At 34.5% G+C, this 11458-nt stretch overlaps 1 protein-coding gene across 1 annotated transcript in view; it reads left to right on the forward strand.

Moving 5' to 3' along the window:
* Positions 1-1792: 1792 nt before the first annotated feature.
* Positions 1793-11458, forward strand: part of SBF2 (SET binding factor 2) — a 64732-nt gene continuing 55066 nt past the window's right edge. The window contains exons 1-3 of the mRNA XM_008576134.1: positions 1793-1932; positions 3952-4150; positions 10085-10281. Of these exons, the coding sequence (XP_008574356.1) occupies positions 1833-1932; positions 3952-4150; positions 10085-10281 (496 nt within the window). The 5' untranslated portion in view covers positions 1793-1832. The remainder of the gene's footprint in view (positions 1933-3951; positions 4151-10084; positions 10282-11458) is intronic.

Genomic DNA, 11458 nt, shown 5'->3' on the forward strand with positions numbered 1-11458 from the left:
TTTCTGGTTCAGGATTCAATTCAGGATCAGACATTACATTTAGTTGTCATATTTCTTTAGTACAAACCCTATTTTCTGATGAAAGTTTTGGGGAATTTATGTTGAAACTTTTAAATTTCAGTTATTACAAAATAGCAATTATTTTAAAATTCTCTTCCACCAGAGATAAAATATAGGGGCTAAAATTTCATTTAATTCACTATTAATTCCCCGGAATTTGGACATCTGCCTAAATTACATATTAGGGAGATCTTTGCAGACTTTGGAGAAAAGGCCTTTCCTTTGCCTGAAAGTGGGATAGATTGGGGATTACAGAAGATTTGAGGTTCCAGGCAGTATGTCATTTTTTAGTTGCATAGTTAGCCACCGTATTACCTGGCAAGTGAAGGAGACCGTGAATATCCATGTATGATATGCTGAAGAATGAACAGTCTCCTAAGGGTTTACAATGGTGAGCCAAGCCTCTTAGCACTATAGGGTCAACAGAGTAGCCTATGATGTTTGTTATCCCGGCCCTCTGTAGAAGAAACAAAGCTTTATATGGTGTTTTAGTTTTAGAAACTATCAGAAATATATATATGTTTATATTAGTTTCAGAAATATATATCTGTACCAAGCTGTTATATCAGCTGCAACAGAAATATAGCAGTTTAAAAAATTTAAGAATTGCCTCAAGTATGTGAAACAAAAGATATAGCTCTAGCTGGGAAAATTTTTCAAAAATCCCATTGAGTTTAAGTTACATCTGAAGTCATTTACAATAGAATTAATATTAAAAATCAGTATTTTATGATTCCCAACAGTTATCTAAAACATGTTTCATAAGCCTCAGGTTTAATTGCAGATGACTAAAGACAGGGTTTGGCAAAACTGTTTGATGGTAGAAGAATCCTTATCACTTTTTATCAAATGGCAAGAAAACACAAAAAAAGTTCTGTTCTTTGTGGTAGAGAAGAGCATAATCAAGAACAATCTTTCTCAAAATCTTTACCTCCATCTGATTAGTTAGGAAATAACTAATAAGTTCTTTGTTTAATTCTCTGGATTGTAAATACCCAGCAGAGATTTTCTATCAGCAAGAAAGGGTAAACTGTTTTAATAAATAAAGTACCTTTTAGGTCCAAATTCTTTACATTCTGGTTTCTCTTTAATTATAGCTGATTCTCAAAAGAATACTTAAATTTCTGGTTTCTTATTTTTCTCCTCTCAAGAAGAGAAATTATGTTATTCTTTTTCTATATCTCAGAAGGTTTATAGTCAGTTAGAGGCAGGACACCACACATAAACACTTAAGACATTTAAAAAATAAGTAAAGGCATTGCCAGCTATAATTGTGTTTCGATCTCAAAAAAGGACTTGTGAGTTAGTGGAAAGAGAGTTTGAATCAGTGGAGAAGGGGGCAGGCTGGCTTTCCATGTAGGAGGATTTCTACGAGCATGATTTGTGGCAACTGTGGTGGAGGCAATGGGATGGATAACCAGAGTGGGTTCAGGGCATGCTTGACTAGAAAGCCAATCAGAGGAGTTTAGATTTGGGGTGATAAGTAGCTTGTGTCATATTATATCAGGTTCTTGTACTTTTTGCAATTCCCTGATGATGAAGGTGTTTTATAGGAAATTAGTCTACTGCCATATAAAAAAGTTATCTGAAAAAGGACAGGCTTACTGAAAGTGTGGGCAATACTAGTGGCTGTGGGAATGGAGAACAATTTGAGCTATGTAGGTGTCAGAAATATAAGTGGTACCTTCATATTAAATTGCCATTCTCTTTGGTTTCTGACTTGTAGCACATTCTCAAAAACAATTGTGAAAGGTGCCAAAAGGGCAGGGAAAATGACAATTGGACGGCAGTATTTATTGAAGAGGAGGACAGGAACAATTGTGGAAGAGAGAGTAAATCGTCCTGGATGGAATGACGAAGATGACATATCTGGTATGTGAGAACTCATTTTTCTTTCATCTTTCAATTTTATTCTTTCTTCTCATGTGAATAAGAAACTAAAATGTACTTTCATTTACACCTCGACTCACAAAAACCTAGATTTCATGAGAAGATTAGAAGCATTTACTAGCTTCTCAGAACTGCGGGGAAAAATTATTTTTCCCAATATTCCATTGTTCTGGTAAGATTTTGTTAAATTATACTTCTCCTTTACTAAATTCATACAGCTAATTGGCCATTTTATGTGGGTCTCATTAAAGGGTAAAAGAAGGAAACCCTGCTGCACAGAGAATTTGGGTATAAGATAGTCCCCGGTACCTTACAAATGTAATAAGAATAAGGAAGTAAGGACATTGAATATTTGAAGTTGAAGATTTGTGTTTTTGGTAAGAACATTGTGGGTGCTCTTCACCAAAGCAGGGGACCTACGATGAAGGAATTCTTAAATGATAAGAAAATAACTCCTGTTAAGTATTTAATAAAAGAACAGAATTTGGGCATCTGAGATACCTCTCAGTTAGGAAAATAGAGACAGAAAGCTAGTAGGAAAATGTATTATTAAATTTAACATGACAAAGAATCTGATCTAATGGTTAGCAAAATGCCATTACACACTTTTCCTTCTCAGAATCTTAGAATCAATCACCAGTGATTATAAAACAACTACTACTAACATCATCTTAAAAAAAGAAACCTCATCTTTAGAGAGAACGTTGGTTGTAAGGTCTCTGTTTGAGTTCGTTGGGATAAAGAAACGTGTGTGGTTTTGTGTGTATATATGCATACCCTGTGTGAGAATGTGTACATACAAGCTTGCCTCTGGGGACAATTAAAAGACCCACCATTACGATACTGAAATGTCTATTAGTTGGAACCCTGGCCTCCTCACAGTCATATGGAAAGCCATAAAAAAATTACTGCTATCCATCATGATTGACTCTTCCAACTTGAAATTTTTATGACTTCATGAGACAAAAACTATTATTCTTTGATAGTTATTCCCCCAAAAGACCAAATTATATGATATTTTTGCTTCTCTGAAAATAAAACAGCAATACAAAACTGATGCCTGATTATGTTGAATTATGAAGTTCACAAATTGAAACTCAAAGTCTTATATTTGTCAGGATAAACTGTTGGTTTTTTCTTTTTTTCTTTAATTTTCATGAAAGAGAGCCATATCTTTCCCTTGCACATCTCTCATTTTAAAAATAAGTAGGAAAGTAAATTAGGACATTTTTAACATGGAATTTTTTTTTTTTTTGTAGTTAGAACATGCAGTCCCAATTAGGAATGTCCTTTAAAAAAAAAGAAAATCCTCCCTAAAATACTTGATTATTGAGTAAATTCTTTCATATCTAAAATCTTAAAGGATTCTGTAACATGTGATTGCAAAAGTGTGAGGGAGTTTCCCATGTATACAACATCCCCTAACAAAAATATTTCCAGGAAAAAAGTAGAATTTCTTTATACCTCCCTAAGAAAACTCTTTTTCATTCTGGTGAACTTCTGAACTTCTGATTAATCTAGAAATTTCTAATAAACGTTTATGCTCTGAAAAATAAACCGAAACCTGGGTGATGAATTTCGTAGTGATCATATTAAAGATAAATTTTACTGACAAGTTAGCCCCTGACAACATTTGGGTGTTTTTAAGAGTTCTAAGTAGAAATCACTGTAATTTCACATTAATAAGCAAGCCGTAATGAAACAGAAAAATATGGGTAATGAATTCAAAATTATATTATTTTTAGGAAGTATTTAAATGGTATTATTTCCTGACATTTTTTAGTTAATCAGGTTTCTTATATTTGATTTCCTGACTATCCATTACTGTTTTACTTTACGTTCGAGTATGATTCCTCACAGATGTTGCATGATTTAATCAGTGATATACGTAATACCTGTAGCCCTAATGTAAACCTCTTTTAAAGATCCTCTTCAAAAAGAAGTTTTAAATCCTTTACTTTGAGCTATTCATTTCTTCAAAGCTTGTCTCTGCCATCACAGTTTCAGATGATAGCGAACTCCCTACAAGTACCACCCTGAAGGCCTCAGAGAAGTCTACAATGGAACAGTTAGTAGAAAGAGCTTGTTTCAGAGACTATCAGCGTTTAGGTTTGGGAACCATAAGTGGCAGCTCTTCCCGTTCAAAACCAGAGTATTTTCGAATTACTGCCTCCAACAGGATGTATTCACTCTGCCGGAGGTAAGTCTACCAATGGGCTCCAGAAAGGAGCCTTCTTTAATTTCTTCCCATTTGATCCTTGGACAGGCTGTTTATATCAATAGCCCCAGAGATAGATGAAAATGCCAGAAAATAGGAGCAAGACCTCCACGGATATATGTATTTAATGGATACTTTTTATGCAGCATGAGCAAGTGTCTCATGAGAATTCCCAGAAGAAAAATTACATCACTGAAAGGTGCCCATATTAGTTCAGAAGATGAATGGTAAAGTTCTTGTCCCCTTTATGGATTCCCTTATTTGTCCTTCTCTTCCCCATTTGCCTCTTTTCTAGCATACCTGAAAATAACTTGAATAAGAATAGGATTTACTCAGGCAGATAGGAGAGACGAAAGTCTGCAGTAGACCAGGGATCCACAAACTTTTAAATATTTTCGTTCCGCGAGCTATATGTCTTTTGTTGCAACTACTCACCTTGGCCACAAAAGTAGCCATAGACAGTAAGGAAATGAATGAGTGTAGCCAGTTTGGGCCCATAGGTTATGTAATTTGCTGACCCAGGTGTAGGCAGGGCTTTCTTATACTATCTAATTAGAATATTTTCAAGGAGATATTACTTAAAGAATGTAAACGAACACTTTTTTTCCTATTCTTGTCATCTCTTACTGTTTTTCAAATATGTTAAGCCCTATTCCATGCCCTACTATTTGTAAATGTGTATTTTCTAAAACTGCATTTCCACCATTCACAACTTTAGTCATTTTCATCTCTGGGCAAGTTGGGTTTGTTGTTTGTTTGTTTGTTTGTTTTTGCATTTATAAATTCCTGCTTTGATTAAATAGTTCTGAAAGAACTTTATAAATTAGAAGCATTGTACATATTTTAGAAAGCTGTCTTAATGTTACTATTAGTTTCAACCCTGCTTTTCCTGAAGAACTATAGCCATGTCATTTTAAATGCCACTTTAAGTTTACAAATACCAATGTGAAACTTGAGAAACAAGTTGGGAATATAGTTTGAGATTGTGGCCAAATAGACATTTTGCATGGAGTACTTAAAGTTGGGATTCTGAGCGCACAGTAATTTATCTGGGATTCTCTATCATTCTGACTAAATTCTCTTTATAGATAACTGTAAGTGGTGGTATTAGGGTGTGATGTCCTGCTGTTCGGGAAGCTTGCTATCGAAATTATGCCTGCCAGTGAGAAAATAGACATCATTTATCATTTCAGTCTGTCAGAAAGAAAAATAAAATGTTATATACAACTTGGTAGAACCCTTGTTATAAAGTGTTTATGGGGTATAAAATAATATATATCTAAGCAATTAGAAGGAAGGAAATGGAATAATAAAAAATAATCTAAAAGAAGGCAAATAAGAGAGAAAAGGGAACACAGGACAGATGAAACAAATAGAAAACAAGTAGTAAGATGGTAGATTTAGATTCAAACATATCAGTAATTAAACTAATTGTAAATTGACTAAATGCTGCAGTTAAAAGAAAGAGGTTAACAGGGTTTTGAGTTTTGTTTAAAGCTTTCTGCTGCTTTTAAGGAACATATATTATATACAAGGATAGAAGAAGGTAGAAAATTAGAAGGATAGAAAAAATACACCATGCAAAACAACCTTTAAAAAGAAGCTGTTATCACTATGTAAATATCAGAGTACACTTTAAGGTAAAAAGCATTACTAATAATAAGGAAGGATGGTTCATAATGACAAAAGGTTTATTTCTCGGGCAAGAATTCATTAAGACCAAATGGAGTTCATTATAGGAATACAAAACTGGATTGACATTTGAAAACCAGTCATTATAATTCACCACATTAACAGAATTAAAAAGAAAAAATATGTAATAAGTTTATTATATACAGAAAATCATTTTATAAGATGTAATATACATTTGTGATTTTTAGAAAAAGGACTCTTAGCAAATTTGAAATAAAGAGGTAGCTCCTTAATCCGGTAAGTGCCTTAAAAATCCTACAGCAAAAATGACTTAATGCTAAAATATGGGGCGCTTTTTCTCTGAGATCAGGAGAAGACAAGGATATCCACCGTCACCCCTTCTATTCAGTGTTGTACTAGAGGTCCTGGATACTATAAAAAGGCTAGAAAAATAAATAATAAAAGGTACAAAGATTGAAAGAAAGAAAAAAAACTGTCATTATTCACAGATGACCTGAATGTACGTGTAGAAAATCTGATGGAATCTACAGATAAACTTTTAAAATTAATAAGCAAATTTGGTAAGGTCACTGGTGCACGGTCATTTTACAATAATTAGTAAAACAAAAACAAAAACAAGTCATTACAAAATGAAATTTTAAAAGGTGATGCTATTTTGGTACTACTGATACTATTTACAATAGCACTAAATACCATGAAATACTTAGGAATAAATCTAATGAAAGATGCATAACACCTCTGCTCAGAACATTCAAAACAATATTGAGGACCATTAAAGATCTAAATAGATAGATATTTCATGTTCTTAGATTAGAATACTCAATATTCTTTTTTTTTTAAAAAAGATGACCGGTAAGGGGATCTCAACCCTTGGCTTGGTGTTGTCAGCACCACGCTCAGCCAGTGAGCAAACCGGCCATCCCTATATAGGATCCGAACCCGTGGCCTTGGTGTTATCAGCACCGCACTCTACCGAGTGAGCCACGGGCCGGCCTAGAATACTCAATATTCTAAAACTGCAATTTCTCCTGAAATTGATCTATAGATTCAATGAAGTCCCAATCAAAATTCCAGCAAAATGTTTATGGCAATTGAAAAGACGATTCTCAGAATTGTATAGAAACGTAGAACGCCAAGAGCAGTCGAGATAGTCTCACAGAATAATTCTACAGGACATCAAGACTTTTTATAAAGCTACAGCAATTAAGACTGGGATAAGCACAAGGATGGACAAACAGACCAATGGGGCAAAATAGGGAATAGAGAAACATTCCAACATATATGGTCACTTGATTTAAGATAAAGGTTATACTAAGGGCTGTGGATAGAAGTTTTTTCAATAATGTTGCTACATATATGAGGAGTCTTCAAAAATTTCACAAAAGGATTTGTATTCATTCCCATCGGTCTGTAATCTATACGTAAAAGGTTAAAGCAATAAAGCTTACAAAAGATAGGAGAATATCTTCATGCTCTAGAGGTAGGAAAAGCATTATCCATAAAGTAAAAAATTGATAAATTAAGAAGTTCTATACATCAGAAGATATCATTAACAAAGTAAAAAGGAAACAAAAAATGTCAGGAGACTTGAACAGGTACTTCACAAAAGAGGTTATCTTGGTGCCAAAAAAAAAATTCTTGAAAAGATGCTCAACCTATTAGTCTTCAGATAAATACAAATTAAATGAGACTACCATATGCCTACCAAAATGGCTAAAATTTTAAAAAGCAACAATACAAAATGTTTGTAAGGTTGTCAAGCAAAGTGAACTCTCATTTATTGCTGGTAGGATTATAAATTGGTTCAACAACTTTGGAAAGTTGTCTGCCAGCATCTCCTAACTACTTAACATCTACTGAACATATTCATAACCTATTACCTCTTAGGAGGTATAGAATTTCCAACAGGAATACATATGTGCTCCCAAACAACATCTACAAGACTGTTCATGCCAAATTATTCTTAATAATCAAAAACTAGAAACTACTCAAAATCAACAACAGAATATATAAGTAAATGGTATTATGATCACATCATGGGTACCATGCATGCAGTAGTAAAAATGAACAAACTACAGCTCAGACAGTGCCATGGATGGGTCTCACAAACACAGTGTTGAGCAAGAGAAGACAGATGAAAGAATGATTTCTATTGGTTCCTTTTATCTAGAATTCAAAAACAACTAATGGGTACAAAACTGTGCTATCTACCCTAAGTGAATCATTGTGCAGTATATACATGTACTGGAACAACATACTGTACCCACAAATAAATACAAGTAAATTTTAAAAATTTTTGAATAAAAAAAATAAAATTCAACCATATTGTTAGCAGTCAGGTTAGTGGTAGAGGGAGAAATAGTGATTTGGAGGAAACATGAGAGGATCTCCCTGGATGCCGGCAATGGTCCATTTCCTGACCTACCTGGTAGTGACGTGGGTTTCTTTTTCTGTTAATTCATGCATGTTTGGGGCATTTTTATGTGATTTATTCTATGATTTAAAAGTTTCCACAGCAGCTTCTGAAGCCCAGTGCACCTCTTGAGGCTCACTCTGGAGCTCAGAGCTGAAGGCTCTGGATAGTGGGATAGGGTGGTTGGCAGGGTAATTGTTATCTTGCATTACTAAGTGAGGCTGGTACTGAGAGTGATCTTTATTGGTCTTAAGGCTCAACTCTATTTGCCCCAGCACCAAGGCTTATCCAGCTCGAGCCCATGTCTGAGAGCAGGAGAGCCTTAGATCACGTGTATAGCAGAGCATAGTCTGTGGTGCTCATGTCCAGAGGAAGGAGGGGACAGCCCACTAAGGGAGGGCAGGGAGTGAATGAGTGCACTGGTTCTTTTCTAGCTATTGAAGCAGCTCCTGGAGCCATTAAACATTACTCCCTTATCTAATACACATTATCATTGTATCTAGAAGCAAGCAGGGAAAAAAACAAATATTAAAGTGGAGTTGGAAATAGAGTGTTCTTGAATTTGAAGAGAAGTCAAAAAAGGTAGAAATAGAGGGTCCTAATAATGGAATGCAATTCCAGTCTTCATGAATGATTACGTCTACAGCTTGGTCTTCTTATCAATTTGTGGTATTAGAAAAATACAGGCTACAACTTAGAGCACCAAAGTGCTAGGCTTTCAGAATGTTTCCAAAGTATCATCGGTTAAGTACGGCAAGTTAATTTGGCATTCACTAAAGTACTTGAAGGTTATGATTTACTTGACCATAAACTGAATTTCCTCTCCCTCCTCTCAGCACTGGTTTATATCAAGATAAGGGATTAGAAGTTCTGGAAATGGATAGTGGTGATGATTGTACAACACTGTGAATGTACTTAATGCCATTGATTTGTACACTTAAAGAAGGATAACATGGTAAATTTTATGACAGGTATATTTTACCACAATCAAAAAATTACCAGAAAAAGAGATACAGGAATAGTGGTTGGGAGCTTATAAATATGAAATCTCTTTAGTGTAATATTTCTCAATAAACTGAAGAATTTACTCTCTGAAACCTGCCTATCTTCTCGCACTTATTAATCAAACAAGATACTCTTATCTATTTATTTTTCCAGCATGATATCCTGTAACTTTATGAGCTAATTTTTTTAAAATAAATATCAACATGAAGTGTTAATAAAATATTTGAACTCATTTTGACATTTGAACATATTGTTCTCATACCAAAAATCATTTGGTTTTGATTTTTAATTCTTTCACTATCTCAGGCAATCTAATATTGGTGTACTCCATCCTCTGTTGTGGTGGTGATCTATCAATTGTTGACAATTTAACTTGTCATCCTCATAAAGTTGACATTGATCCATTTAACAAGGGACTTTTTTAATACTTCTACATAATATTTTTATGTTCTAGGCTAAGGTTATTCAGCAAAAGTTTACAGTATCACTGAAAGGAGCTCATTTCACAAAAAGATTACCGATCAGTGGATGAGTTAGCTATTTCCACCATCTAGGCCTTTTTTTCTCAATTCCTGAAGAATTGAAGAGTTGAAACTAAGCTCCATATTTGAAATATATCTCTTATCCCTTAACCAATGTGTTTCTGAGTCTTAGAAAATTACTGTGATATTATTATGATTATAATATAATTTTATTATAATATAATATTATAATATAATAAAATTATTATGATATTCATATTCTTATATTTTCTCTCTCTCTTCACCTCTTCCCATGTATTTCCCCTTCTCCTACCCCATCCCACTCCCGCAATCGTTCCCTTTCTCTTTTCCATGTCCCTGAAGCTATCCTGGCCTTTTAGTAGTACCTCAAGCTGTACAGGACAGTAGTTTACCAAGAGTAGCCCGCTGCTATCGACATAATCGCTTGCCTGTTGTATGTTGGAAGAACTCAAGAAGTGGTACTCTACTTCTCCGATCTGGAGGATTCCATGGGAAGGGAGTTGTTGGTCTTTTTAAATCTCAGAACTCCCCTCAGGCTGGTAAGCATCTCTGTGCAGCACAGTTCTGACCCTTTCGCTTAAGAATATTCCTAAAAATAAAGGAAGTAAAATCTGGGAATGCCAACTATGCCTTTTCATCAAACCTTGTCTCACGTATAAACTTTTTCTCTGTACAGTTTAAACAAGAACTATACTTGGCAGTATGGGGCTTCACCTTGAATTTGACATCTTACTTAATAGGTCTGGTCTATACTTGGATTTTAATAGAAATCAATAAAGTCGTTGGTTCTAGGCTAATTTCATTTCAGCAAACCAGAGTATTCACAGATGGAAACTAGATTATACCAATCTTTTTCCTTTCTTGGAATATTTTCTAAAAATATTTACTAGCTTCAAAGGCAAGTAAGGATTCTGTCCCAGGTGATATGAGATATCCTATCTCATTCCTACAAGTCACACACACACACTCACACACATGTGGCAGCAAACTAATGACCAAAATGCTGCTTTAGGAGCTCTCAAGCAAGGAGGTTTTTAGGAAGTCAGGAAATAATAAATGGCTGCTGTCTCTTTTTCCGAGGATATTTGTGAGTACCATGTCTGGGGTCTTGAAGTCAGGAGCTATATTTCGCTGACCTTTATTATAGCTTCTATCTCCTGATAGATGCTCAATGGATTACTAAGATATCATATCCAGTTTAGGGATGGCATATTCTTTCCCCTTTGGAAATAAGATAAACTCAAAGTCTATGATTCAGCAGTTAGAACCATGTTCTTTTTGAGATCTCTTCTTTATCCTCATGTTTCCCTTCTGAAAGTTAGCCAATGTGTCTTTGATCATTCAGTTGACTGAGGGCAACACACACACAATGCTGTATTATTCTGCCTGACCTGGAGACTCAGTGTGGTACAATTGAAGGCATCTGGCTTTTAACTTTCTGCCCTGAGGAATCCTCCCAAGTCATATAGTGGTATAATAGAACACAAGCATATTTAAATTACATAAAGTCAGTGAATCATTGCAGGAGTACTAATGAACATATCACTGAGCTTTTAGTTGGAAAAATTGAAACATTCCACTGGTTTCTGATTTTTATAATCTAATATAAATTTACTACTCGTATATTTTATATTTTTAAACTCACACATTTACTTACATTCTTTGAAATTGGGATGCATCTTATAATTGATGTGAACATAATATTATAGTTTAAAT

The sequence above is a fragment of the Galeopterus variegatus genome, unplaced genomic scaffold, assembly GCF_000696425.1.
Source record: "Galeopterus variegatus unplaced genomic scaffold, G_variegatus-3.0.2 Scaffold1297, whole genome shotgun sequence".
NCBI classification, from domain to species: Eukaryota; Metazoa; Chordata; class Mammalia; order Dermoptera; family Cynocephalidae; genus Galeopterus; species Galeopterus variegatus.